We start from the raw sequence: 26093 nt of genomic DNA, 5'->3' as shown, positions 1-26093 counted from the left end.
TACAAGAATATATGAATGTCTGAATTAATTCATCGGGCCTTCAGTTGAACACACATGGGGACATCTAAAGCACCTTCTAATGTCATATGCTCATGATCATGTTAATTACACTGCCCCAAGCCATGTACCCCTTAGGGTTTTTTCTTTATTTTTCTATTCAAAAGCAAGGGTTCTCAACCTTCCTAATGCTGCAACCCTTTAATTCAGTTCCTCACGTTGTGGTGACCCCAACTATAAAGTCATTTTTATTGCTACTTCATAAATATAATTTTGCTACTGAGCAGTGTCTCAGATCCTAAGCCCATCAGGAATATGTGTTTTCTGATGGTCGTGACCCAGAGGGTGAGAACTGCTATTCTAGAGGAAAGAGAGAGAGAATAAGAAATGTTTCTAGGGCTACAAGGTTTAGACTAATAAACAGGATCGTTGCCTGGATGATGATGAGGGCTGAAATCTCAAAGGTTTTAAGATGCAGGTAGGAGGTTCAGAAGTTCAAGGCTACTTTTACACTACATTAGAACTTGTCTCATAGAAGCACAAACAAATCAATAAACATTTAAGAAATTGGTGTTAAGTAGACCTCTATGGACTAAAGTAATTGGTAAAGGATGTGGTCTGGGAAAGATAGTGTTGACCATATTATTATAGTGATCTAAAAAAGGAACCAACTTACAAATTAAATTAAGAGCAACTTTTAGCATTCTCTCCCTATGGCCTGAGAAAATAAGAAAATTAAATGTCCCTACTTATGACTTAGAATCTCCTGCTGGCCTGTTAGTGGTTATACACATTCTGAGGGAGGAACCTGAATCAGTAGGTCGCATGCTGCCTGTCACTACAGAGATGATGTCTCCTGTACACATCCAATTAATAGGAAATAGTCTCAATCACTATAATGGCCAGAAGACAGGCAGTGTATTTAATCATCGACAGCAGCAGGGCCCATGAGCCTCTATGACACTGAGGGGCTGCCTACAGCTTTTGACAAAAATAATGATTTGCATTTCATGGACTCAAGGCCCTAGCATGTAAGCTAGATGGCCTCCAGTCTATTTTTTAATGTTAAACAAAAGTCCTGTAGGAACTCTTAATTCTACACCCAGCACCTGACATAACAATGGGAAGATTATGACAGAAATCTAAATTACAAAATATATAGGAAGCTTGCAGTACTGTAACAAATGGGCTCATATAGAAATAAATCCTCATAAAACTAAGGCAGCAATGCCCTAGATAAAAAACAGTAATTTAATGGCTTAGACAACCGAATCCAATTAATTAAAAACAAGAAAGAAAAACTATGTTACAAATGAGGATGATGGAAGATGCCGCAGATGTCACACAAGGTAGACTATGTAAACCTATCACTTCCCTAAAAGGTCTGTAAAGGAAGGACCAGAGTTGCTTCTCATCTTCCCAAGAAAAGCAAGGCAACAATAAAGAAAACAATCACTGGAAGCACAACTGCTCAATTCCAAGCCAGAAAGGGTTTATTCTGGTCTCTCAAAGTTAAGAAACCCAAAAGTATCCAACATCACTACAGTTGCTCACAAGGGAGGCCACCAAACAGAGCTTCTGAAACCTGGGCAGGAAGTTCTCTAGGCCTTCATAAAGGACACCTCCCCCATATGTTTCTGATACAGTCTCACTCTGTGTCTCAAGCTAGCCTTTGTCTCATTCTGATCCTATCATAAACCTGTGCCATTACATCTGGATTTTTGAGAAAAAGAATGATTTTCACCAACAATTCAAGTATTGTTGATAGCATGTGCAAAACCAGGCATGATATCCAAGAATAATGATTATAAAATCATTTCTTCTTAGGGGTATCCTGGATATATAGACGCCTGGAATAAATGATGTATTTTGCAACTTCCTTTGTGCTTAGGCATGACCATGTTCAACTCAAAGAAAATAGAAGGACTCACATATTAATACAATTTTCCACACAGTGTCTTTTGCATGCTTTCTCTCTCTTGGTGTTTGGAATAAAGACTTGAGGGTTAACTTTGAATTAGTTACTGTGAGCCTTGAGATAGAGAGTCCTGCTAATGATAGCTGAACATCAAAGCTATCCTGGACCATGGGAGCTAAGGTCTATCCTGTAACCCTGCGGCTCTTCATGCTCCCTCTGCTGAGCTCTGATCTTCACTGATGCTCAAAGAGCAGCCTCTACCTTCTTTCTTCTGTCACTTTTATTTCTCTCACTTGGAAATAAGTCAGACTGTAACTTTAACATGCATAATAATGGACACACACACACACACCCCAGTGTGATCTAGTTAACAGTTTTCCCAATCCTGGTGAGATTATGTGCCATTACAAAGTCAAACAAATTATATTTTTCACTAAAGAATGCATTTTAATATAAAACCTGTGTTTAGTTATTTTCTGACAGAAAAACAAACAACACAAAATAAAACAGAAACAACAACAAAACCAACTATTCCTGTCCTTCCTCTTTATGGAATTAGCAGATTTCATTATAGTGAACCTAACATTGTGGCTACAGGTACTTGTATATTAGCCAAGGTACAAGGCACTTGTATTATTACAACGTACAGGCATTGGCTCTTAGAACACAGCTTTATTCTCATCTTGAAGTTCCACTCCTAACTGGCAGAAGACCAGAGCAGAACATAAGCATTTTCCTTCTTTCTAGGTCTTTTTAAGTATGTAGTCAGGCTGACCTCAAACTGGTAAATGGCTTGCCTCAATCTCTTCAGTCCTGGGATAATAGATCCATGCTACCACACTGTGCTTTGTTTTTTTTTGTTTTTGTTTTTTAAATTAACCTTAATTCTCACTGATTTTTGCTTCCCAAATGTAAACACACTGGCCCATGATTCTCCTCCTACTTGCTTCTGGACTGGATTTTGCATTGGGTTCTTAGCCTGTACACAAAGAATATGCATGCATGCACGCACGCACGCGTTAATTGCTCTGTTAATTGCACATCCTCCTTCATTGCTACATAGCTTCTGGAGAAATCGTGTTACAGAGCACACCATTTAGATGGTGAAGCCCAAGGATGTGAACACAGAATGATGCTAAACACAAAGCTAAAGAAGCAGAGCGGAAGTAACTTGGACCTCTCCTGCCTGGCATCTGCACAGAAGGCAGGGTGTCTATGGTTAGGAATCCAGGCTGTGACCAGCAAAGACTTATGTCTCATGTTCCAAGTTCTTTGCTCTAGGAGCAGGAAGTACATGGAAGGAGAAACTGATTTAATTTAAAATTGTCACTACATAGGTTTTGGAAGAAAACATTGCTACAATTGTTACAAGGAGAACTTGGACGGCAGAAATGGCTCAGTGGTTAAGACTGCATACCATTCTTGCAGAAGACCAGAGTGCAGTTCCCAGCACCTGCATTGAGTGGCTTACAACTGCCTAGAGCTCCAGCAACGGCATATCTAGCACTTCTGTCATCCAAGAACATCTGCAGTCATGTGGACACACTTATACTAAGGCACAATGATTAAAAAAAATACGATAAAAGACATGAAAACCCTTGGTACTGAACCTTATTTGAAGATATGTACAAGCATAAGTATTTAGGAACACTTTCATCCATTGAACACTCTGGTGCTGACAAAGAACTGACAGCTTCTCCTTGTGGTCACATTCATATACAGGTCATTATCCTCTAATCACGTGTCCCTCAGCCTGAACTGTAAGTGACCCTCTAAAGGAAGAGATGTTGATGGCAAGAAAAGGTTGTATATATCTAGTGAAAGCTTGTGCCATTTTAATCATTCTGTTTAACTGCATAGCCTAGTCTTGATTGACAAACTGCCATTCCTAATTGCTCTAATCTGAGCTCAGTCAGGAGCTCTGTGACAGGTCACTTAACCTCCCTATGCCTTCATGTCCTACCCTGTAAAATGGGGAAAGGAACTTCTTTCTAGTATGTGCCATTGTGGAAATTCAATAAACTGATGCATAAACATTCAGGTAAGTAAATTCTCCTTGGCTATCACTGCCAGCAATAAGCCAGCAGGTACCTCCAGAGCACAGAACCTCTATAAACCTCTACAAAGGCTGAGTATCCCATTCTATGAGAAGGAATCTGCCCATTTTCACAAAAAAGATAAGCAAAATTTTTCCTGTAGGAAGAAAGTTTTACTACAGCAGACTGAGGATACGACTCCAAGCCTCCTTCTTAAGGGGTTCCAAAGTGAGGCTCCTTCACTTATCAAACACTGGTTATTCCCACCTCCTGACTGTGAGCCCTTACTGCTGTATGCAGAGGATGCACACACAAGCATGTGCAGGGTTCTCTCTGAGCACATACTGAGCACCATGCAGGGACCTGGGACAGTTATCAACATAAAACCATGAAGATCTTTCTGCTTAGATACTTGTATATGGCAACAGCTTGAACAGATGCCCTATTTGGAAAAGAAAGAAATACAGCAATACTAATTTTTCCCATGAATCCCATAGCGACCAGTTTGGTCATAGGTGGGCACTTGGTCTGGCATTTGGCCCTGACCTGCCTTTCCATAACTGCAATGAACCTTGGCTTCTTCGGGGTTAGCTCTTCCTGAATCTCTGTGATGGCTACTCTTGATTTTTAACTTGTTCACACCCGGAATCAACTAAAAACCAAGCACCAGGGCATGCCTGTAAGGGATTGTCTTGATTGAATCATTTGAGGTAGGAAGACCCACCCTGATTCTGGGCCACACCTTCTGGTGGCAGCCCACAAAAAAGGAAATGGAAGAAAACAGCTTTTCCTTTTTGCCTGGTCACCCTCCTCTCCCTGACAAGTTCATCTATTCTGCTGCTAAGGCACTCCTTCTCTCACATTAGAGCTTGAATCTTTAAAATGCCAACATAATTTGAAAATCAGCTGAGATAGCCAGTCTCAAGGGCTGAACAACCATCAGATTCTTGGCCTTTCCATCAGTAGACAGCCATTGTTGGGACTGGCCAAATCGTAGGCCAAAGCCTGTAAGTCATTCTAATAAATCTAATAATAATATTCCTTCTGTAAGTTCTATTTCTCTAGAGAAACCTGATTAATCCTTCCCTTCCCCCCTTCTCTAATACACATGTACTGTATCTGCAATTCAAATGCTCCCCTCCAGACCTACCTACCTCATCAGCCTCTTGACCCACAGTTCCCACAGCCTGTCACATTCCATCGCCACACCCTGATCCCAGCTCAGGATGGAGCCAGTCCTCTTTGGCCCACAGCTGTATCAGCTTCTACACTCTTCACCCTGGGAAATGTCTTCCAGGGCATTGCTTTCTAGCAGCAGAGAACCCCTTTAGGTTGTGCTTTCTTCCATTAAATATATTTGGATCATTACAACACAGACAATAAGGATTTGGGCCCCAAACACCTTTGCAGTTTCTCAGCACCAGTCTGAACATTTTCCTGTCTTCCAACTTCCTCTGAAAGCAAATCAGTACACAAACCTCATCTTCACTCTGTACATGGGCAGAAGGAAGCTACCAGATTCCTGACAAAAATGTCACATGAACGGTACCTAGCCCAGCTCCAAATAGAGTCCTTGTTCCTCTATGAAACTTTCTGAATCAGCCCTCATGGTCCATGTTTCTTTCAGCATTCATAGCTTCCAAGGTTCCACAGGATCGGCCCTTTAAGCTCTTCTTCCAATATTAAGGCTTTTAAACAAACTCTTCTACATTCGGCCCCCAAACAGTTCTAGTGGCCTAAGAACCGTGGTCAAGTTATCATTGCAGTGGCTCCAGCTCTTGGTATCAACTCCTATTTGAGTGTCTTTTCACTTGTATTGATATGTTGACAAAACCAACTTTAGGGAGAAAGAGTTTATTCTGGCTCACAGGTTACCATGCATTTCATTGGTCACATTGCATATGGAGTCAGCTGCTGCTTCATTCCTTTCTCTATGTAAAGTCTAGTCACAGCCAAAAATGGCACTAACCATGGTGGGTAGGTCTTCCCACCTCAATTAAGGCAATCCAGATGCTCACAGATTCTAGATTGCATCAAGTTGACAACACTAACCATGGTGCAATCCAGCTCACCAGTCTACCTGTGTCTGTGACTTCTGTCATCATCATAGCTGAGTCTGACAAGGGGCAACAGGTTGGAAGAAGGGTTTATGGTGGCTCGTGGTTTGAGGCCACAGTTCATCATGGCAAGTGAAGGCATTATGACAGACAAGAAAGTGAAGAAGCTGGTCACAATGTGTCCACAGTCAGGAAGCAGAAAAAGATGAATGCAGGTGTTCAGATCCTTTTTCCTTTGTTCCCTTTTACTCAGTGAGATGGTGCTACCCATATTGAGGATTGATCACCCACTCCACTCAGTTAATTACTTCTGAAAATACCCTCACATATACCCAACTCAGACTTGTGCCTCATTAATATTGTAGGTGACTTAATGCAATCAAGCTGACCATCAAGTTAACCAGGACACAAGTCACATTCCCAACCACGTAGCTAAGTATATTACCTCATACTGTATCTTAATTTATTTTTCTTTCTTTCATTTTTTTTAGTGTTGTGTGTTTATGAAGTATCTATTTGCATGTGTACATGTGAAAGCCAAAGGATGATGTCCAAGAGTGGTCTGCTTCAACATCAGGTTTGCAAGGCAGACATTTTCACACACAGAGACTGACCATGTCTTGAGATCAGATACCAAGGAGCTGAGTTTGACATCCACACATGCCTTTACTGTCTTTGGTCTAAGTGAACATTGCATATCTTGTCTCCTCACTATCTGCTGACCCCATACTGTGGTTTCCGTCACCAAGCAGCAGAGCACACTAGTCAGAGCACTGCACAGCCTGGGTCTGCATGGGGTTCTGTTGCTAACTGCATGACCTCAGGCTAGCTTTGTCCTTGAGGATTTAAACTGTCAACACATGCAAGGTTCTTGGCATATAAGTAAGCCCTGAAAAATGTTCAGATATTGGTTTTAATGTTATCAAATTATTACTGGTATTGTTCTTCTTACATTTACTTCATTAAATTAATGTTCGAACCAGAATAAAAATCACAAGTTGAAATGAGAGTCTCACCCTATTCCTTATAAGCTAATTATTGCAGATTTCAGGAGAGTGTTTTAATCCCTACCTTCCACTTCATCCTCACCTGACACAACGTAGACTGAACACAGTTGCACTGTCCATACAGCTAAGCTTCGGTGTAATCATGACACAACATGCAACTGGACTTGGAAAGAACTGACAAAGAAGAGATATTTATTACAAACATCCCACTTCACAGATCTGGACTCAGAGCAGTATTTTACAGGCATAGTCCTGAGGCAGGAAAAGAGTACTGAGGTTCAGAGGATGATACCCTTTTGTTTTCTGAGAGGATAATGCAATCATAAAGACTATAAAGTGGAGGGTATGGTATGACAATTTCTCTTCACTAGGCTGGAAGGAACTGAGAAGCCAAATCAACAGACAATATACTCATTTTCTAACGAATTGAACTTGTGGTGTTCACAACATCTTACGGTACTGAAACACCTGATACAAAAATTTACCCAGCATGCACTTCTCCAATTGTGAATGGGGCACATACTGCAAAGAAAGTCAGTGTGTTTTTCTATTGACACTTGTTCCAACAAAATATTCTGTTAAAAATTCTGAATGAAACAACAGAAAGAAGGGAGAATACCTTTTTGTACAGTAAAATGACAGAGATAAACTAGTGAACAAGACCATAGGGACAACAAAATAGCAGCCTAGTTAGAGACATCAGAAACAACATAATCCAGGAAAGCCAGAGAGCACTTCTGTTGACATGATTTCAACAGAATCTTATTCAGAGACCACCAACACATCTGGAAATGCACCTGGAGAAAATATAACTATCTAATCCTTGCTAAGCTGGTCTTTTTTTTTTTTTCTTATTCAGGTTACCTTTCCTCCTGTTTTTGATACAGGGTCTCATTCTGTAGTCAAGGCTAGTTGTGAAATTGTGGCAATCATCCTTGCATATACTGAGATTACAGGGGTGAATTACCATATGCAACCACCACTTTCAGTTCTAGGCCACTAGGAACAACACTAGATGGAACAAGGTGGAAACAAAACACACAAGTGTAAACACTTCTTCTTTTTCTAGTATGTTCTGGTAATGGACACATGGGTAACCTGCCCTGATGACAGGAAAGAAATATAATCCAGTATGTGGATGTGTTAGTATGATTCTTACTCAGAGACTGGGACTGAGAGGGGAATTCACCTGACATCCTTTATAACAAGCCCCAAAGTCAAGGAATTCTAGCAACAGTAACATAACATAGTAAAACAATACAACCACAACAACAAATTCAAACGTCCTCAAATTGAGGAAAATACTCACAAAATTGCACAGGAAAAAAAAAGGAATGATTCCTATTTTTAATATTTCAGGTACATACTATGAAGTAAAATGTAGGTATACTTACTAAAATATAAAAGCAGACTTTTAAAAAAAATGAGTTTATTGCTTTATTCAACAGTTCTCTTCCAAGTTCCTACAAGACCCACTATGTGTGTCAAGAAACCATCAATTCATTTAAATAAAAGTGTCTGTTGGGTTCATATATCTGAGTAGACTTCAAGTCATATGACTCTCTACTTGTGGCCAGCTGTTTTAAATGAGTATGTTAAGTAATTTAGACACTTTTTTTTTTTGCAAAGGCGGCATGATTTAATAAATTCCCATATGCCTCAACATGTGCCAAGCCTACCAGGTTATCTTCAGTGCAGCTGCTGTTATGATAATAGCTGCCAACTTTCAAACAACTGAAGAGAATAATGAATAAGCTATGAGCTGGCTCACAGGTAAACTTAGATTGCTCCCAGCTAAAATGTGGGCCATTTTCAACTGTAAAAGAAAATTAATTAAAAAGAGTTCACCTCCTGTCCACTGTGTGAGAAACAGGGCTCAATAAGGACCTTTGCATTTGTAGCTTTAAAAACCTGAAGCTTCAGGTAAGCTCGTTATATCTGTGTATTCCAAACTTAATGCTATAGGTTGTGGTAAAGGCTGGCTTTGTGAGGAGACAGATTGGGAAATGCCTCATCCCTCATTCACAGCACAAAGATCTGAGAGCCTCACAACATTGAAGGAAGAAGTAGGTGGCGTCCACGCATTAAAGACTCATTACAAAAGGCTCCAAAGATGTTAGGGAAAATGAGATATATAGGGGAAGAAACACACTTATATACATGCATGGAATTGTCAAATAATAGTTAATAAAAATAAGGAAAAGAAAACAAAGAAAAGGTAAAGATCCATCAAATACAGCAGCTTCTATCAGGATGATTTAGTGATCAAATCAGAATAAGTGAACCTTTCTAAGAATGGCAGTGTCACACTGAACATTAATAAATACCAGGCAAAACAATATTATTGGTCTTAGAGTAACTCTGGGATTTCAGTACTTCTAGAATAAATGCAAATTTATCTCGCATAAAGACATGCTAGTTTTTAATGGGGTAACGAATGAAGACTAGCAACCAGTGTAATATTCCATCTACTTCTAACTGCCTATAATAACTGAGGATTACTGATTGGATGGATGAGGTTCCTCTAAGAGGCTGGACAAGTTGTCTTCACGAGAACAGAGCTCCTATGTGTTGCCTTCATGAATGACTTTATAGGGTACTTACGGTCTTCTCAGCTGTCTCGTTGGCTTTGATTCAGTTTGCCACTGTATTCTACTTATTACCTAACTGAAAACTTCACTATACAGGTTCACTTCTTCCTTGCTGTATGAGGGTAATGCTTAGTAAATTTTAAACTCCCCTGTAGATGCAGATTGGCTACCATCATACTTCATACTTGTAGCCATAGAAACTTGTGAAATTGTGAAATTAAGCACATGTGTGGGATGGAGTATATTCTCCAGGCATCTTTAGATTTGTTTGCTAAGGATCTCTGAGGTCTGTGATGCTGGAAACACTAAAGGATCCTATTAGAGTTCTTGGTTCTAATATCTCTAGCTATTCAGATTAACCTTGGGAAAGTACATAAATGCCACAGATACCTGAGACTACAAGGAAAAGCCTCAGAATTTATTCTGTGGAAAATGGCAAGGGAAGACTTTCTAACATCTTAATGTGACTCTTATCTGACCTTTATACAGTTCATGGAGGCTACTGAAAATGTGCAAGATGCAACACATTCAACAGGTCTGTCTTCAGAGCAAATGGAAAGGCCAGAATTTGCTGTGACACTATTGCCCAGTTTAGTCACCACAGGAAGTCCCCCAAACAACTGGGTCACCACTTACACAACCCAGGTAGAGCAGAGGTGTTGAGGTCTTACCTCGTTTCATTCCAGCACAGGAACCCAGAAGTACTTGAAAGGGATTCTGGTCTATTCAGTACAAGGGGAGGTTTGCCTGCACTAGCAAAATATTGTATAACATGAATGAAATGTGCATACTCTTTTTTGCCACTGCAACATGAAAGGTAAGAAATTTCACAAGAATAATAATTAACTTACTATTTTGGAAACTTTTTCCAGTGCCATAGTGTTTGGAAGGATTTTACTACATGAGACAAGTTTACCTACAAAAGCAACCACCAATGCAATGAAAGAATATGGCATACATATGGCATAAAAATCCACATTCTTTAGCTTGGGCCAGTTCTACTCAAAATCCAAGAGTGTAGGAGATAGGATTTTCAATGACTCTGTGTTACTTTGAAGACTGCATACACTTTAATGCTACAATTACACAGTCCTGGAGTAAATGCACTTCCTATTCCTGATTTGATTATATGAACAATTAGCCGTATTTGTTTGAATGTACCTTAAATGTCTTTATTCTTCCTGATTAAAATAATCAAGGCCTGCCTAAAGGTAGAGAAAAACCTGAAAGATATGTTAAGAAAGATGAGAAGAGGAAAGGGGAGAAGATGGGAAATGGTGTATGCCATAAAAATTAGTGAGCAATTAACAGTGGAAAAAATAATTGCTTACAATTTGTATAAAGCAATCATGCCTTGTAGGACAGCGATGTGGCGCAAGAGCACAGAATTATGAATAACGAGATGGGAACAGCAGCAGGGGGGGTAAAACATCAATTACAGACAGCAGAGAGGGCCACAGCGCAAACGTGCCAAGAGAAAAGACACATTCCCAGAGGTGGTGATGGTGCCCTAGACTTGAGGAGGGTCTAGGTGACTGTGGCCAGCACCTCTGTTTCCTGCCTTGTCTAATCACAGAATGCATTTCATGTTTGGAAGAGAGAGTCTGAAGAACGTAATTATGGACTGCAAGTGTTTTTCTGTGGAAGCAAAATTATCATTCATGTCTGAGATTGTGTAAATATGCCTTAATTTTGGTCAACATCAATCTGAACTCAAGAAAATACAATCCTCCAGCCTCGCTGTACACTGCAAGTACTCAAGATAACTAGAGGGATCAGTGTGTCAGAGCAAAAACATTCCAGAAGCTGTGAAAACCCTAGTCAGAGGAAAATGATCCACTCTGCAGTGACAGACTCAGTCTCTTCCTCCATATGAGAGCCAGCTCACAACTTACAAAGGCCATAAGAAAGGAGATGTAAAGGCTAGAGAAGGGAAGGCAGTTCTTAGCCAGCAGGTCAGGTATGAAAATCATCACAATTCGACCTGCCTTAGGAAAGTGGGCAAGCTTACACAAATTACCAGAGCACCGTACACTCATGGAAGTGGAGAGAAGAAACCACATTAAGGGCCCCAAGGAAACTAGAGGCTCTGAGAGCTTCCGGAGTCTCGCCCTCTGCCATGGACCTTAACTTTGAGGGTAGCGTAAGTGTTCTGCCACCACACACCTCAGGAAGAAAGAATGAAAGGGCTAGTTTCCTAAGTGTTAGCAGACTTACTTCTCCTTGAGAAAATCCACAACTCTTTTGAAGTCGGCCACGCAGTACTCTCTCTTCATGTCCATGAGCACACTGTCAGAGGCAGACTGTACTGGGATGTGGAGAAAAGCGTAGACTCTGGGGTGGTTGAGGATTTTTGCCATTTCCTGAGAGAGATGACAGGAGAAACATTCATCATTTTAACAAATCCGAGGCAGTGCTTTCCTTCAGAACTACACATGTAAGTGCTGGAGAAGAAACACTCCAAAAAATGGCCTGCTCGTTATGACTCTTAAGGCAGCTTCAGCGGGCACTGTTCCAGGGTGATAGTGGGTGTCTGGTATAGTTTTCAGAGGATTCCATGGGAGAATTACCTACTTGTTCACTGTCTCTTGCAGGATTAAAAAAAAAAAAAGCGAAATCAGATAAAGCCAAAGAAAAGGTATCTTTTGAGTGCTTCAAAATTAACCAGCATTCCTTCTTCCTCACAAAGAAGTTTTGTACGCTACTTGGTGACATTAGTAGAAGAAGCCTCAGCAGTTAAGGAGCTGAGATCTCATGATTTTGTCTACTTTAACACAGAAAGTTTCATATTTAAGTGCAAAGTGTACTTTCTCAATACTGAAGATAAGAGGAGTAGAGATCTTTCTTTCCTTTAAAAAAGTTTTTTTTTAAAAAATTCAGTTTAGTTACTAATAATATGTTTCAAGCATTTACAGTGGGAAAGACACATAGCCAGACAAGAAAGAGAGCCGGCTTCCTGCTGCATGTGTGAGAGTAAAAGGCAAAGTTCAAAAGACAAGGAGAGGTGGAGAGGGATGATGAAGAGAAAGAGATGAAGATGGAGACAGTCTGTGCTGCTCTTTACCAGCGTGTGTGTGCATAGTGGTGTCTACTTCTCCAGTACAGAACAGTACAGCACCTTTTGGATATCTTTTTCAGGACTTTTCATTCTTTCTGATTCTCCTTTGTCTTCTTAGAAAAGGTTTAAACTAGACTTGTTTCATTTGTTTCCCTCAGGTTTGCTTTCTTTACCTTTGCAGCAGACATGACCCCCATTCTTCAACCTTTTCTCCTCATCCTCCCTCACCACACTTCTGTTCATCCTTACAACAATGTTCTGCAGGATTTTATAGGGTCAAACAAACAGGTAAGGCCTCGAAATGGCAGTTCAGTCACTCTCAGTCACAGGCACACCAGCCCTGCTCCCTGCTGCCCATTTCCTTCCCCTGGCTGAAAGTTAACAGTCTCATCAAAGCACAAGCAGAGAGGTGAACTCCAGCAAGCCACCTTCTTAGTGGAAGAGTAGTTATTATTATTTTTTTGAAAAGCCCCTTTCACCACGAAGAACAGATTACCAAATAAACTTACTTGTAACTACCCTTTCTCTGCAGGGCCTCTCCTAGGAATTAGGAAGTACACACACCTGGCTGTGGATAGATTGCCAAGAACTGGAGTTTCTAATGAAGTAGCAAATTTGCCAGATGCAGAACCATGGTCAGGAGTCTTTGGAACCACAACTTACCTGCTCTGCAGTGAAAATGTTGGTCCCTAGCTATGATTCCTACCTTTCTGGTTTCTTTATACCAGAAGATCAAGATACCCAAAGCTTGAGAGAAAGATCCTTAAGATCTTTTTTCTCAAGGGGCAGGACTTAGATATTCTTGGACACATCTATTGTGGTGAGAAAGAAGGTATCTGAAGACACATAATGGTTGCAAAACATAGTTACTTTTGCAGTTTCTGTTTCTGGAATTCCTCATCTGTGGAATGGGGCTGGTGATAGCACCCTTTCACAGATCCGTGGAGCTAGTATTAAAAGGCAGTAAATAATCCAGATATGCTTAAACAGTAAGAACAGTACACATAGAGAAAACACTACACACTGAGCTGTATAATGGAGTCTACGGCTGTCCTCTAGGACAGAAGAAAATGCACTTCCTGAAAGCATGTGGGGGGACACTGACTGTGAAGAGGGCATAGCTCTGGGCAAGACTTGGTCCTAAACATGTACCAGCTGATAGAAGAGTCATCAGAAAGGAAGAAGAAACATGGTGGCTTGTTTCTTTCTCCATTCTCAAAATAAGCTTCACTGCTAGCAGGCATCCTCTGCTTGATACTACACACTTCACAAATTTGGAATGTTAGGCAATGGGGCACTAAATCAAAACAGCCAGCTCCCAGCCATTAAAGCCTGTGTTTCATGAACTGAGGAAGCAGCACAGTGAGGGAACTGCTTGTCTAGGACACAAGAAGCCCTAGGTTCTAGTCCCAATACCACATAATAACAGGTGAAATGCTTTTAGCCTGCAATTCCAGCATTCCAGTGGCAGAGGCAAGGGGATCTAACTCCCAGGGCATCCTTGGATATATAGCAATCTCAAGGTCATTTGAGAGCTCCATGAGACAACAAAAAAGATTATCAACAATGCCTGTGTTCTGCCACTTCACAAGAATCCAGAACAATGCAGATTAGTGCAACCACATTTTCTGTTTTTCTTCTAGTTTTTTTCCCTTGGTGCTTTTGGTGAAGGACAACCTGTGCTTCTTCCCTTTTCAAATACTTCCTCCATTCTGGTCTCCCAGCAACCAGACTCCAGTGTTATCCAAGTGGTCCCACAGTTCTGTCTGGAAGTGATGCAAGGAATCAAAGAGTGAAAGCTACACAAGAGCAGGAATTACCTCTGCCCCTGTCTATATATGCCAACAAGAGTTCCTATGACACTAACGAGTCTTAGAGTCATTGAAATATAAAGCCATAAGGCTGCTGAGATGGTAAATGTGCTTGCTCCAAGACTGACAATCTCAGATCTGAGTTCAAGTCCCTGAGACTCAGATTGTGGAAGGCAACAAATGAGTCTCTAAAGTTTTCCTCTGATCTAAACACACACACACACACACACACCCCTAATACAAACACATACATATTTTGCATTTGCTAACAGCCGGTTTATGGACACATATTTTATGAACATATACACAAACACATATATGGACAGCATATAATAGTGGGATGAATGTGATGTTATGAAGCATGCTTGCATAATAATGAAATTAAAACAGAATAGACCTACATTTGATAGGAAGACAGAATTTTGATTAATATTGAATCAGATTGACAAAAGCGGACCCACAGGCATCAGCTTGCTTTAATTTTTGGGATGAGGGGAATTGTATGTGAATGTGTACAAAATTAAAACCCAAGACTGCAAAAACTGCCCCTAGATGTTCAGCTCTTAATCATAATATACAACCCAATGGAAGGATCTGCAGCCCACCCATTGTGCTCAGGCCCCTCCCCCCAAAGAAATGCACAGCCAGGCATGGGGCCTAGGTTCATCAATGGAACTTCAGTCCAATGCATACACCTTAAATTTACCAGAGGCCAAAGGAGAATTCAGTTCTGGTGTAGTTCTATGTATATCTGGGGTGAGTTAACATAGAGGCACAGAAATATGAGGGGCATAGTTACACACACACACACACACACACACACAGACACACGATATGTATATGAATGCCTTTGTGCTTTGAAGAGCTCAGGTAGCAAGCAGCATGAAAATACTATTTCAACATGAGGTAATTCACAATTTAAGAGTTGATACGCCAAGGCTGATCACAATATAGATGGCAACTATTTGACAGGCAGGAAGTGAAGAATGGCTAACCAGATCAATAAGCCAGTGTTTCTGTCTTGTGCTGTTATATGGAGCTGTCTTCTTAGACAATGGAAATTACATCCATGCTTATTATTTATTTCTGAACTCAAAATATCAAGAAGAAGCAATGAGCTGAATGCAAAAGGCTCAAACTTAATGGGCAATCTGGTGAGCACATACATTTTCAAACAACAGTTAAGTTTCATTTTTGTTAAACTGCAGACACCAGTGGCTGTCTGGTTTGGAATATCTACACCACCCACTCATGTATGAGTATGCAAACAAGATAGGAGCTGGAAAACCCGCTCAGCACTTAAGGGCACATACTTGTTTCCCACAGGATCTAAGTTCAGATCCTAGGTGGTATAACACCAGTTCCCTGCTCTGAACTACACTGCATGTGCACTTGTGTGGATGTAACACACCCAGATACATCATTAAAGATTAAATGAATCTCTTAAAGTATAAAGCTATATATGAATGAGAAAATGTGGCATGCATCCTTCTATCTCTGTACTACCACATGGAGTTACCTCACTTCCATCCATTTCCCTGCAAGTTTAATAATTTCATTTTCCTTTAGAGATGAAGAAAATTCCATTGTGTATAAATGCCACATTTTATTATCTATTCATCAGCTGACAGACATATATGCTGTTTCCATAACCTAGCCATTATGAGTGGAGCAGAGATGAGCCCGCTGTTTTCCTGTGGTGATACATATATTAGCCATTTTCATTATGCATACAATTTAGTGTCATCTAGTATAGCCACCAAGTCATACAACTGTCACATGTTATCTATAGCCTCAAAAGTTTTATCTTCCAAAACTAAAACTGAGCACTCAAGATCAACACTGCATTCCCTTCTCCATGGGCTCTGGGAAACACCTTTCTTCTTTGGGTCTCCAACTCTGAGGACTCGAAGTATCCAATATACATGGAATCACAGTCTGTGACTGGTATTAGCAAATTTTATTTTGCAGAGTCTTCCAAGATCCATTTCTGTAGTAATTTATATATTTGTCTTTTCTCACTTTCGGTGGCTGGTGGCTCTATTGTCATGTCAGAGGGCATCATTCAGATTTCAGGCACAGTTTTTCCTTCCCTGCAATTACATCACACATATCCTCATACCCAAAGGCTATAAATGTAAATACCATTTTATTTCTCTATTTCCTTGATCTCTAAATTATATCACAACCAAGTATCAAAATGGTTAAAGGGAAAGTTATACTTACAATATATTTGATCATAAAAATAAGTGTTCATACAACCTGTTTACATGATTCTTTCCAATGAGTACTGCAATAATTGCAAGACAATATTCAAAAGAGCAGTGCCCCAGTGCTAGATGATCCCATTCCGGAGTCACCTTCAACACTGGCAAAGTCATGCATGCCCCCACAGAAGACAACCAGGAACATATTTCATCCATGGCTTCATTAATACCGTCAGAGCAGCATTGAGTCAATCAGCAGCGCCCACATTTCCTCTCAGCAAGTGAGCAATCAATCACCATAATAGCATCAGAAAGTGAAGGAGAGAGTGTGAACAAGGGAAATCCCTAGTCTCAGTGTCCCAAATGGAAAGAACTGGATATTGTGAACGGACCCTAATTTATATATGAACTATAGCTTCATTGAAACAGGATGTCGGATTTAAAACTACAAAGAGTTAATGTTTTCAGAATTTGAGCTAAAATAGGTTGAGGAAAATGCCTGTCCTAATTAGCTCCTACAGAAACACGGCAAGGACCTCAGCTCATCCTCTTCATCCGCCTGCATCTCAGTGTCAGGGCTAAGACCACAATTTACATTACAAAGATAAAAATACACATTTTCATACTAATGTCAAAATTCTAAAAGCTGCAGATGTGTGTGCATGCACATGCGCGCACACACATGCACACACAGAGACACACACTCATTTTTACCTGATATCGCAGTGTTTACAATATGTTTAAGTTATTTTTCTGCTCTCTTAAGAAATCAAAAGTGGGATGGGGATAGGAAAGTGGGGTGGTGGATCTGGGAAAAGCTAGGAGAAGAAATGAGCGTGAATATGGTCAAAAATCAATTGTGTAAATTATAAAATATCAAAGATAAAAATGTTATATTAAAAAAGCAATCAAAAGTGAGTTCTAGCATCCCAATTATGGCAATGGTTGCATAAAAATCTTTATGTATAATTAAAATCATAGGGTTGAACACAAACTATCAGTTAATTTCGCTTTATTAGTTTTAAAATAAAATAACAAGCCTAACAGAAAGATGTGTTTTTATTTAAACACTCTATATGACAGAACAGATAATACTTCTAAGAAGATATAATCCTCTTGTAATTTTCCTTTTTGTAGTTTTGAAAAGATCCAGGCAATGAAACACACCATAAACAAATCAGTAACTGTTCCATTTAATGGGTAAAGGGAAAGCCAGTTAAATTCAGCATTTAGCTGAGACAGCGCGATTGGCTTCTATTAAACATTACATAAATAATTAAGGAATGTGATGCAAAGGCACAAGCTAAAGATTTATTTTAAAATATTTACATCGTTTATCTCTTGTCTGATTATCCAATTTGAAGCTTACCTTAGATAACATGTCTAGTAACTTAGCTGCATTAGTTACAAGTTATGGAAAAGATGGAGCTAAACAAGTACCCATTCAATATCAGGTATGCTCCAGGACTAGCCAGGCAGACAGTGATGCTCTCTGCATTTCAGAAATGGGTACAGTGGTGCCCCGATTATGCCTAGACATACTATTCTAGAGATTTCTAAATGCTAGGCTATTTTATCCATAAAATATGTATGTTGTTCACCCATAAAGTGGCTTATACAGAATTTTTCAGAGAATAAAGGACTACTGTAGGTGTGTTCAAACACATGTATGCAGTATAACAGAAGAAGGACAGGTAGATGTTTATTAGGGATTTGGCTGTCACGATTCATGGAGGCCTAGACTACTGCCTCTGAATCTTGAAAAGTAGGAACGCTAGTGGTCTGATTCATTCTGTCTGATGGCACAAGTGCCACACAGCCCACAAGTGCCCTACAGAAAACTCAAAGCATGCCATTCAACTCCTTCCTACATCTCTTACAGAAGTCTTGTTGCTTTGGCAGAGACTGTGTTCCTACTGGTCAAATATTCCAGGAAGAGAGATTCCTGGCTTGCAAATGAAATAAGGACAGACACTCCAGGGGACGGTGGAAATTCTGCTCCATTTCTGTCTCAATTCTGAGGTAAAAGTAACTTAGCTATGGACAACAGCCAGGAATAGTTATTACAAGGCAACAGCAGGGACAGCTACTGGGATTTAGTGGTTCATTCCTTGTACAACATTGTGTGTGTTATCTTTCCTGGCTGTGACAGCTGATGTTAATAGGCAGCTTGACCAGGTTAAGAGATAACCCCCCCCCCACACACACACACACAAACCGAAAGAAACAAATAAACAAACAACAAGAAGACTGGCAAAATATACCTTTACAGATTAAAAAAAAAAAAAGATGACTTGACAAAATAAGACTTCTGAGTGTACTTGCGGGAGTGGTTCCAGAAGATGATTTCAATCACCAGAGGAACAGTAGTTCACATTCGTCAATGGGTATGCATCATCTAATCTACGAGTGACCCACACTGAACACATTGCAGAAGCAGAGACATAGCTTCTTCTTGAGAGCTGAGGTTTCCATGTCCTTCCCTCCTGTAGAGAAGCCCCTGCTCCCAAGCCTTTGGACATCTGGGCACACACCGGTGGCAGTTGTCTAGGCCTCCATGAATTGTGACAGCCAAATCCCTAATAAACATCTACCTGTCCTTCTTCTGTTATACTGCATACATGTGTTTGAACACACCTACAATAGTCCTTTATTCTCTGAAAAATTCTGTATAAGCTACTTTATGGGTGAACAACATACATATTTTATGGATAAAATAGCCTAGCATTTAGAAATCTCTAGAATAGTATGTCTACAATTAAGAGTAGTTGGTTATCTGGAAGAGCAAGTGTATCACTGTTCATGACAGTACGATGACAGACACAGTTATCGTTTTCACTAGCATGTACTAACTGTACATAATGATAAGTTTCTTTGTGAGATCTGTGTTCAGATATGCATGCTATTCCCATCCTGTTATCCTCTCTTGTTCCTATGTTGACTCAGCCATCCCAGTGGCCCACTGCCTGCTTCCAGATATAAAATAAAAAATATTAACTTTGTTCAATTGGCTGCAAAAGTTTTCATACCATGGAATATTCACTTTTGGATGATGAATAAAAAAATTTTCTAATTAAACTACCAGAAGAAATGTTCAAGTAAAATACAAGTGGAGGCCACAGTTTACAAACTCAAAGTCAGCCATCTTTAAATGACCCTAAAGTCATGCTGGTGACCTCTAAAACCGGGCAATCCTAAACACAAAAGGCTAACCTAGGTTTTTGTCTTTACTGTCATAATTCAGTGAAACTAAAACAACTGGGTATAATAAATCCACTTACACATTTTTCCCTTAAAAATCATCATAGATATTTTCTTTCTTTTAAAACATATATAAAAAACTCTTAGAAATTTATTTTGGGCATACATACCTCAGTGTGTTAAAGTACAAAGCTATGCTTCCTGTAAAGCAGTCCATGGATACGGCAGGTCAGTTCTTTTCTTTTTGTCTACCATTACTCATATTATTTGGATGGGATTCCCCTATAATACCAGCCCTTGGGAGGACCGCACAGGAAGATCGCAAGTCCAAGACAATCTGGACAACACAGTGAGAATCTGTATGAAAACTATGATATAAAAGTACAGCTGGAGGGATGCAATAGTCACTGATTGTTTGATTTTTATCAAAATAATTCTAAAGAGGATTGCTCACTTTATCATTGATTTATAGAACACTGTGGATTAAATCTGCTATACTGTTTAGGAAATAAAAGATACATCAATCAGATAATTAGTGCACATGACAGTGGAAAGGCCCCCTAACAGTATGTAACTTTCTCTGTTATAAATGTAACACCTATTTACATTAAAAATCTAGGAAAATGGAAAAAATAAAAGACAAATTAGTAACTGCCACCTCCCCTCGGGGTAGGGGTTCATACTCTGTAAGTCAGGTTGGTCTTGAACTTTGGATCTTCTTGCCTCCAAGTGCTAGGATGACAGGTGTGTGCCACTGTGATTGGCATAATCCTTAATAAAAGACAACTTCAATTCTCTCAAAATAAAAGAGAATTTCAATTCATCTTGAAACTGCTAATATAAAATTTTTTCAGACACTGCCTACTGGGATTAGGAAAAGTGAAATAATTTTTAAGAACCAAAATAAAAAGTTAAAGATATTGTTGAAGAACATGGGGGTGCATGCCTTTAATCCTAGCACTGTAGATGCAGGGTGAGATTGAAGCAAGCTAGGTTTACATCCCAAGCCATGCTTACATACTAAACATACATTCCAGGCTAGACAGCACTACATAGTGAGACCTTGTCTTAAAACCAAAACCTTACAAACAACAAACTTGATAGTATTCGGCCCTCCTCAGTCAAGCACTATCACTACAGGCATGTGTGATGTTTCCATATTAGCATAGCCAGAGAAATTTGAATATGCAAATAACTATCTGAATATACAAATAACAACAGAGGTGACTTGTGAAGTTATACTATTACAGCAATCATTCCTGGAGCTACAGTGCAACAACTACAAAAACTAATATAAAAGGAAAAAAAATTGACAGAAAAGACCTTACAAGCAAAAAGGAAAAATGGAAAAGAGAAAAGGCCAATAATCTTCCTTAAAGTCTTATAAACAGGCACCATGAGAAGCCCTTGACTGGCTTGATTCAGTGAAGCAAGGACATTTGCCAGTCTTTTCCAAATTACAAATAGTTAGTGATGCTGGGGCCCAGAAAACCATGATCTCAGTCAGAGTATGTCACTTAGGCCTGCATAGTTTTCAGGCTGCCTGAAAAGCAAGGTGATTCCTAGCCTGTAGCCTTAGGGACTCATTCTAAAGTTCCCTTATCTGGCAGAGGGAAATTCTTCCCAAAGAATACTGCTTTGGTCTCCCTCCCTCAAATTGTAATAACCAGAGAAAGCTGGTCACTAGAGAAAAGACTATGAACCAGATTCAATGCCTATCTCCAGGCAGATGTTCCTTGGTTTCTGAGGGGGCAGCTTTGGAAGGGCTCTATCACCCACCATGGTCCTACCAGTCAATGCTGCCTGCCACATGAGAGGTAGTCTCAGCTTCAAGAGAGGTAGTCTGAGGAGCAAATTCAAACTGAAGCCCAAGAGGAAGGCAGGGAAAATCTGGGTGAGGAGCTCCCTCACCAGGAGCAAGCAACAGAACAAGAATTCGAGCACAGTTAGCACCTGCTGGAGGTCTTCTTCCTCCCCTTATTAAGCTAACCACTTTTTAAGACTCCCAACAGAGACCCATGACATGTACCACATCCCTTGTGCAATTCTAGTGACTTCCGCTTTCATCCTATCAGACTATAATTCCACACAAAGCATCTTGGGAACCACTCCATGTCTCTCCTTTATAAAAAGAGAAAAAGCGTTTTAGGTTTGGAATTAGACTTGAGTCACCAAAATTGTATCTTTGGCTAATGCTAAGGCAGAATTGCTTATTCTCTCTTGAGGACCCTCACCATACTTTGTATGTTCCTTAGATTCTGAGGGAGCAGAATCCCACCCCACACCCCACCCCCAGAGTTCTGCAACCCTTCACGTGAGGTAGCCATATTAACTGTACTCTCCCTCTGGGTCTATCATCTTTTCTTCTGAGTATAGCTCTTTCTCAACACTTGCATTTAAGTTTTATGTTTAGTAAAATCCCACTCTGTTTCACTTTACCAAAAAGTCCTGAAATTCTTTCTAGCACAGAAGCTATTCAGAATTCCAGTTTGATGGTCTAAGAAGACATCCTTAAAAGTCTAGAAAACGAACTCCTAAGGCTGCTGAGGGTAACAGTGTGGAGCTGTGTCTCTGTCCCCTTACTTCTTACAAAGCAACACCCAAGTGCAATTTTCTGAGCCACACTTATTTGAGGTTCAGAACAAACCTAGGCAGGATTTTTCGTTTACTGAATCTAAGATTCAGAACATTTAGTACAACGGTGCATTGGCCTATCAGTGCATTGCCAGTCAGCTGGTTCCAGGCTGGAAGATCAGAGAGGATGATCCCTCCTGTACACTCAGTACAATCCAGAAGCTGATATTGACACTGTTCAATGGTATTGAAAAACATGAGATCTAAGTTCTGTCTCTAGCTGAGGAAGAGAAACAGTATTCTTAGGTCCTACAATAAAGACACTGCTATATCTTCGCTTCAAATTTAATCCAGGTCTGGTATGTTGTTGCACACCTTTAATCCGAGCACTCTATAGGTAGAGGAAGGTCTGTCAGTTTGAAACCATCTTGGTCTACATAGTCAGTGCTAGGATAGCCAGTTCTATCAGAGAAATCGTGTCTCAAAAACAAACAAATAAACAAACAAAAGAGTTAATTCAATTGGACCTGCCAATCTCACAAACAGATAAATTCCCCCAGGAAAGCTCTCTGTTCTAGATATGGTAGAGCATACACACAGCACAAACTTCAATCCTCAGGAAACACACATACAAACATAGGTACACACAGTCATAAACACATATACAACTTAAAAATATGTCATGATAATGGTCTCTGGCTAGTATCTGGCTGTTCTTTGCAATGGGTCTTGGGCCACTGCCCTCAAACCTGAGGATGCCTCCTGTTATAATGTCATAAACTTTCTGCCTGTTGTCTATAGTACTCTGTGTGTCTCATCTGAATTCATGTGCCTGAGATCATAAGGTCTGGGAAGTAGAAGAAAGGTAAGAGACATTATCATTATCCCAGTAACATTATCCCTGTACCCTGAGGTATTTCCTGTGGAACAGCCATGCAAAAATTACACAAAATTCTTAATAATGAATCACACCTGGGGGATGGAGGGAGGGCTCAGTTGTTAAGAGCACTTGTTGCTCTTGCAGAGGACTCAATCCCAGCACACACAACTGTAACTCCAGCTCCAGGGACTTACCCTATTCAGGCTTCCATGGGCAGTAAGCACACATGTGGTACACAGATGTATACTCAGCCAGACACAAATATACACACACACACACACAAAAGTGAACTTTAAAAATAACATAAAACATGTCTGGGAGGCTGGAAAGAAGGCAACGCTGGAGAGACCAAAGACAAGTATACAGGTGCTCCTTGACTCCAGGTGGGATTGTGCCCCTTGGCCTCACAGTGATAGCTGAAGGAAAAACTGCACTTATCAATCTGCCTATGTTTACAGGTTAGCAACGCCATGCCCTGGAGTACCCTCGTCCCTGAGGTCACAGACTAACTGAGATTTTGACTCACTGTCTCTACCTAGCAACCCAAGTGAGTATCATTTATCATGTACCTAGAAAAAAAACAAAATTCAAATTCTAATTTTGTATCATTATAAAGAATAATCTTAATCTAGTGTAAATTAGAAATTATATATTTATGTTTATTTATAGTCATTATATACATATAACATATGTAACATATGCATAAAGGCAATTTTAATTTTATAGTTTGCAACACTTTCCTGTGATGAATTAATTTATTTTGTATTAGTGCAGCAATTTTATTTGATGCTAGGTTACTTATTAAGAAAAGAGCTCACACCTGGTGAGGACTTTACGGTGGGAATATAAAAACGAAAAGAGAAACTGCGAAGTATAACCGAATATATAATATCCCAAAGGGAGCCAGGATGGAGACAAGCCATTAATGAACTAGTTCCTTAGTTGTGAAGACATGGTCTTACTGTGTAGCAACTAGGATTGAAAGCACTACATGGAAAGAAACAGTGTGGCCATGTGTCCTGTCTCTTCCTCCTCCTCCTCAACAGAACCAGGTTTTATCCAAGATACTCCACCTCCTTACCTCCCAAAGACCCACCTACAAAAATCCAGACGAGCAGACCCTTATTAGTATGTTAAGATAGAGATACACTTTCAACACAGGGACCCTTGGGGACACACATACTCTATGGACTTAAGCACAAATTAGTAAACCAGCATATAGTTCCACAAGGCTGACAAGAGGGCTATGCATTCTGCCTTTTGCACACTGCTTCAATCTGGTTCAGCTGCCCTCCTCCATCAGGGCTTTCACTGGAACTGAAGGAAAAAGAAGCTGAGTCGGCATTGAGTCTATGAACACTGTGTCAGGGTATTTTCTCAGATTCTAATCTGCTTCTTTTTAAGCACAGCAAGCTCCATAGATAGAGATCAGCAGGCTGCTTCAGAACATTAAGATTAAGTTGATTCCTTGCAATAAATCAAATTGTGTGTGTGTGAGTGTGTGTGTGTGTGTGTGTCTGCGCCAGAGCTTGTTGTGGGATGTTTACTTTAACTCTCCATCTTGTGTTAGGAGACACAATCTCCCAGTGAACCTGTAGTTTATCAGTTGGGCCAGACTGGTTGGCCAGCAAACCTTGACTTTACTGTCATGGTTGACTGTACCCAGAAACTATAAGTCAAAATAAAGCCTCCCTTCCTTTGTCAGCTTTTGCCAGGAATTTTGTAATAGCAATGGCACAAGAAACCGAGAAGCTGTAGCGCAAATTTGGGCTTTCAGATGACAACACAGCACCTGTTGGGAGGTAATGCATCAAGAAACTGTCACTGGTCCAGAGAGCAGTGAAAACTCCTGATGTCGGTGACTAGGACTAGGTATGTCCACTGTCACCTCCCACTGCTGCTTCTGACACATTGCCCATCCTCTTTCATGCATATAGCATCCCTTGTCCTGTAGCCTACTCACAACAAAAGTGGTCCAGTGCCTTTCTCAAAATATCCTGTAGATGATTCACGTTTCTATAGATGTTTCCTCAGCCTAGACTACAACTGCCCACCTTGGGAATCAATAACTCTTTCTCCTGTGGCTCCTCAATACACAAGGTACAGATCATTTCCATTCCTATGTTTATTTCCAGGCAGTGACCACTGTGTGTTATTTATTATTGGCTGCCCTCCTCAGCAATCTACCCCCCTACCCCCTTAAACACAACCCTTGTGATGGATGAACTGCCATGGCCATGAGCAGCACCGTGTTTCTAAGACTGAGCAACCCAGACAGCAAACTCAGTATTCACAGACACACAAGTTGTATCTTGACTCTTCCCAACACCAGGTATTAATAAACCTCAACTAAAATTTCAGCAATATCCAACACAAGTTTATACTACTATTTTATAAGACGTTACCCAAGAACATCATGATTTGTAAATATAAAACACTAATTATGAATACTGTCAAGTTTCAGGAGCTTATAAATATCTTTTGAAAAGAAAGAAGTAAGGAGGCTGGGCAGTGGTGGCACACGCCTTTAATCCCAGCACCTGGGAGGCAGAGGCAGTCGGATTTCTGAGTTTGAGGCCAGCCTGGTCTACAGAGTGAGTTCCAGGCCAGGGCTATGCAGAGAAACCCTGTCTCAAAAACAACAACAACAAAAAAACAGAAACAGAAACAAAGAAGGAAGGAAGGAAGGAAGGAAGGAAGGAAGGAAGGAAGGAAGGAAAGAAAGAAAGAAAGGAGAAAGAAAGAAAGGAGAAAGA

The 26093-nt window shown here is 40.2% G+C and overlaps 1 protein-coding gene across 1 annotated transcript in view; it reads right to left on the bottom strand.

Annotated features, from left to right (window-relative positions):
• The window catches only part of Cdkal1 (CDK5 regulatory subunit associated protein 1 like 1), a 528588-nt gene that overhangs the window by 176678 nt on the left and 325817 nt on the right, over positions 1-26093 (bottom strand). The window contains exon 11 of the mRNA XM_028775689.1: positions 11824-11969. Coding sequence (XP_028631522.1) covers positions 11824-11969 — 146 coding nt within the window. The remainder of the gene's footprint in view (positions 1-11823; positions 11970-26093) is intronic.

This window comes from Grammomys surdaster, unplaced genomic scaffold (genome assembly GCF_004785775.1).
Source record: "Grammomys surdaster isolate TR1022 unplaced genomic scaffold, NIH_TR_1.0 258, whole genome shotgun sequence".
Lineage (NCBI taxonomy): Eukaryota > Metazoa > Chordata > Mammalia > Rodentia > Muridae > Grammomys > Grammomys surdaster.
Note: the sequence above shows the minus strand (reverse complement) of the source record. Positions and strands in the feature narration are given on the sequence as shown.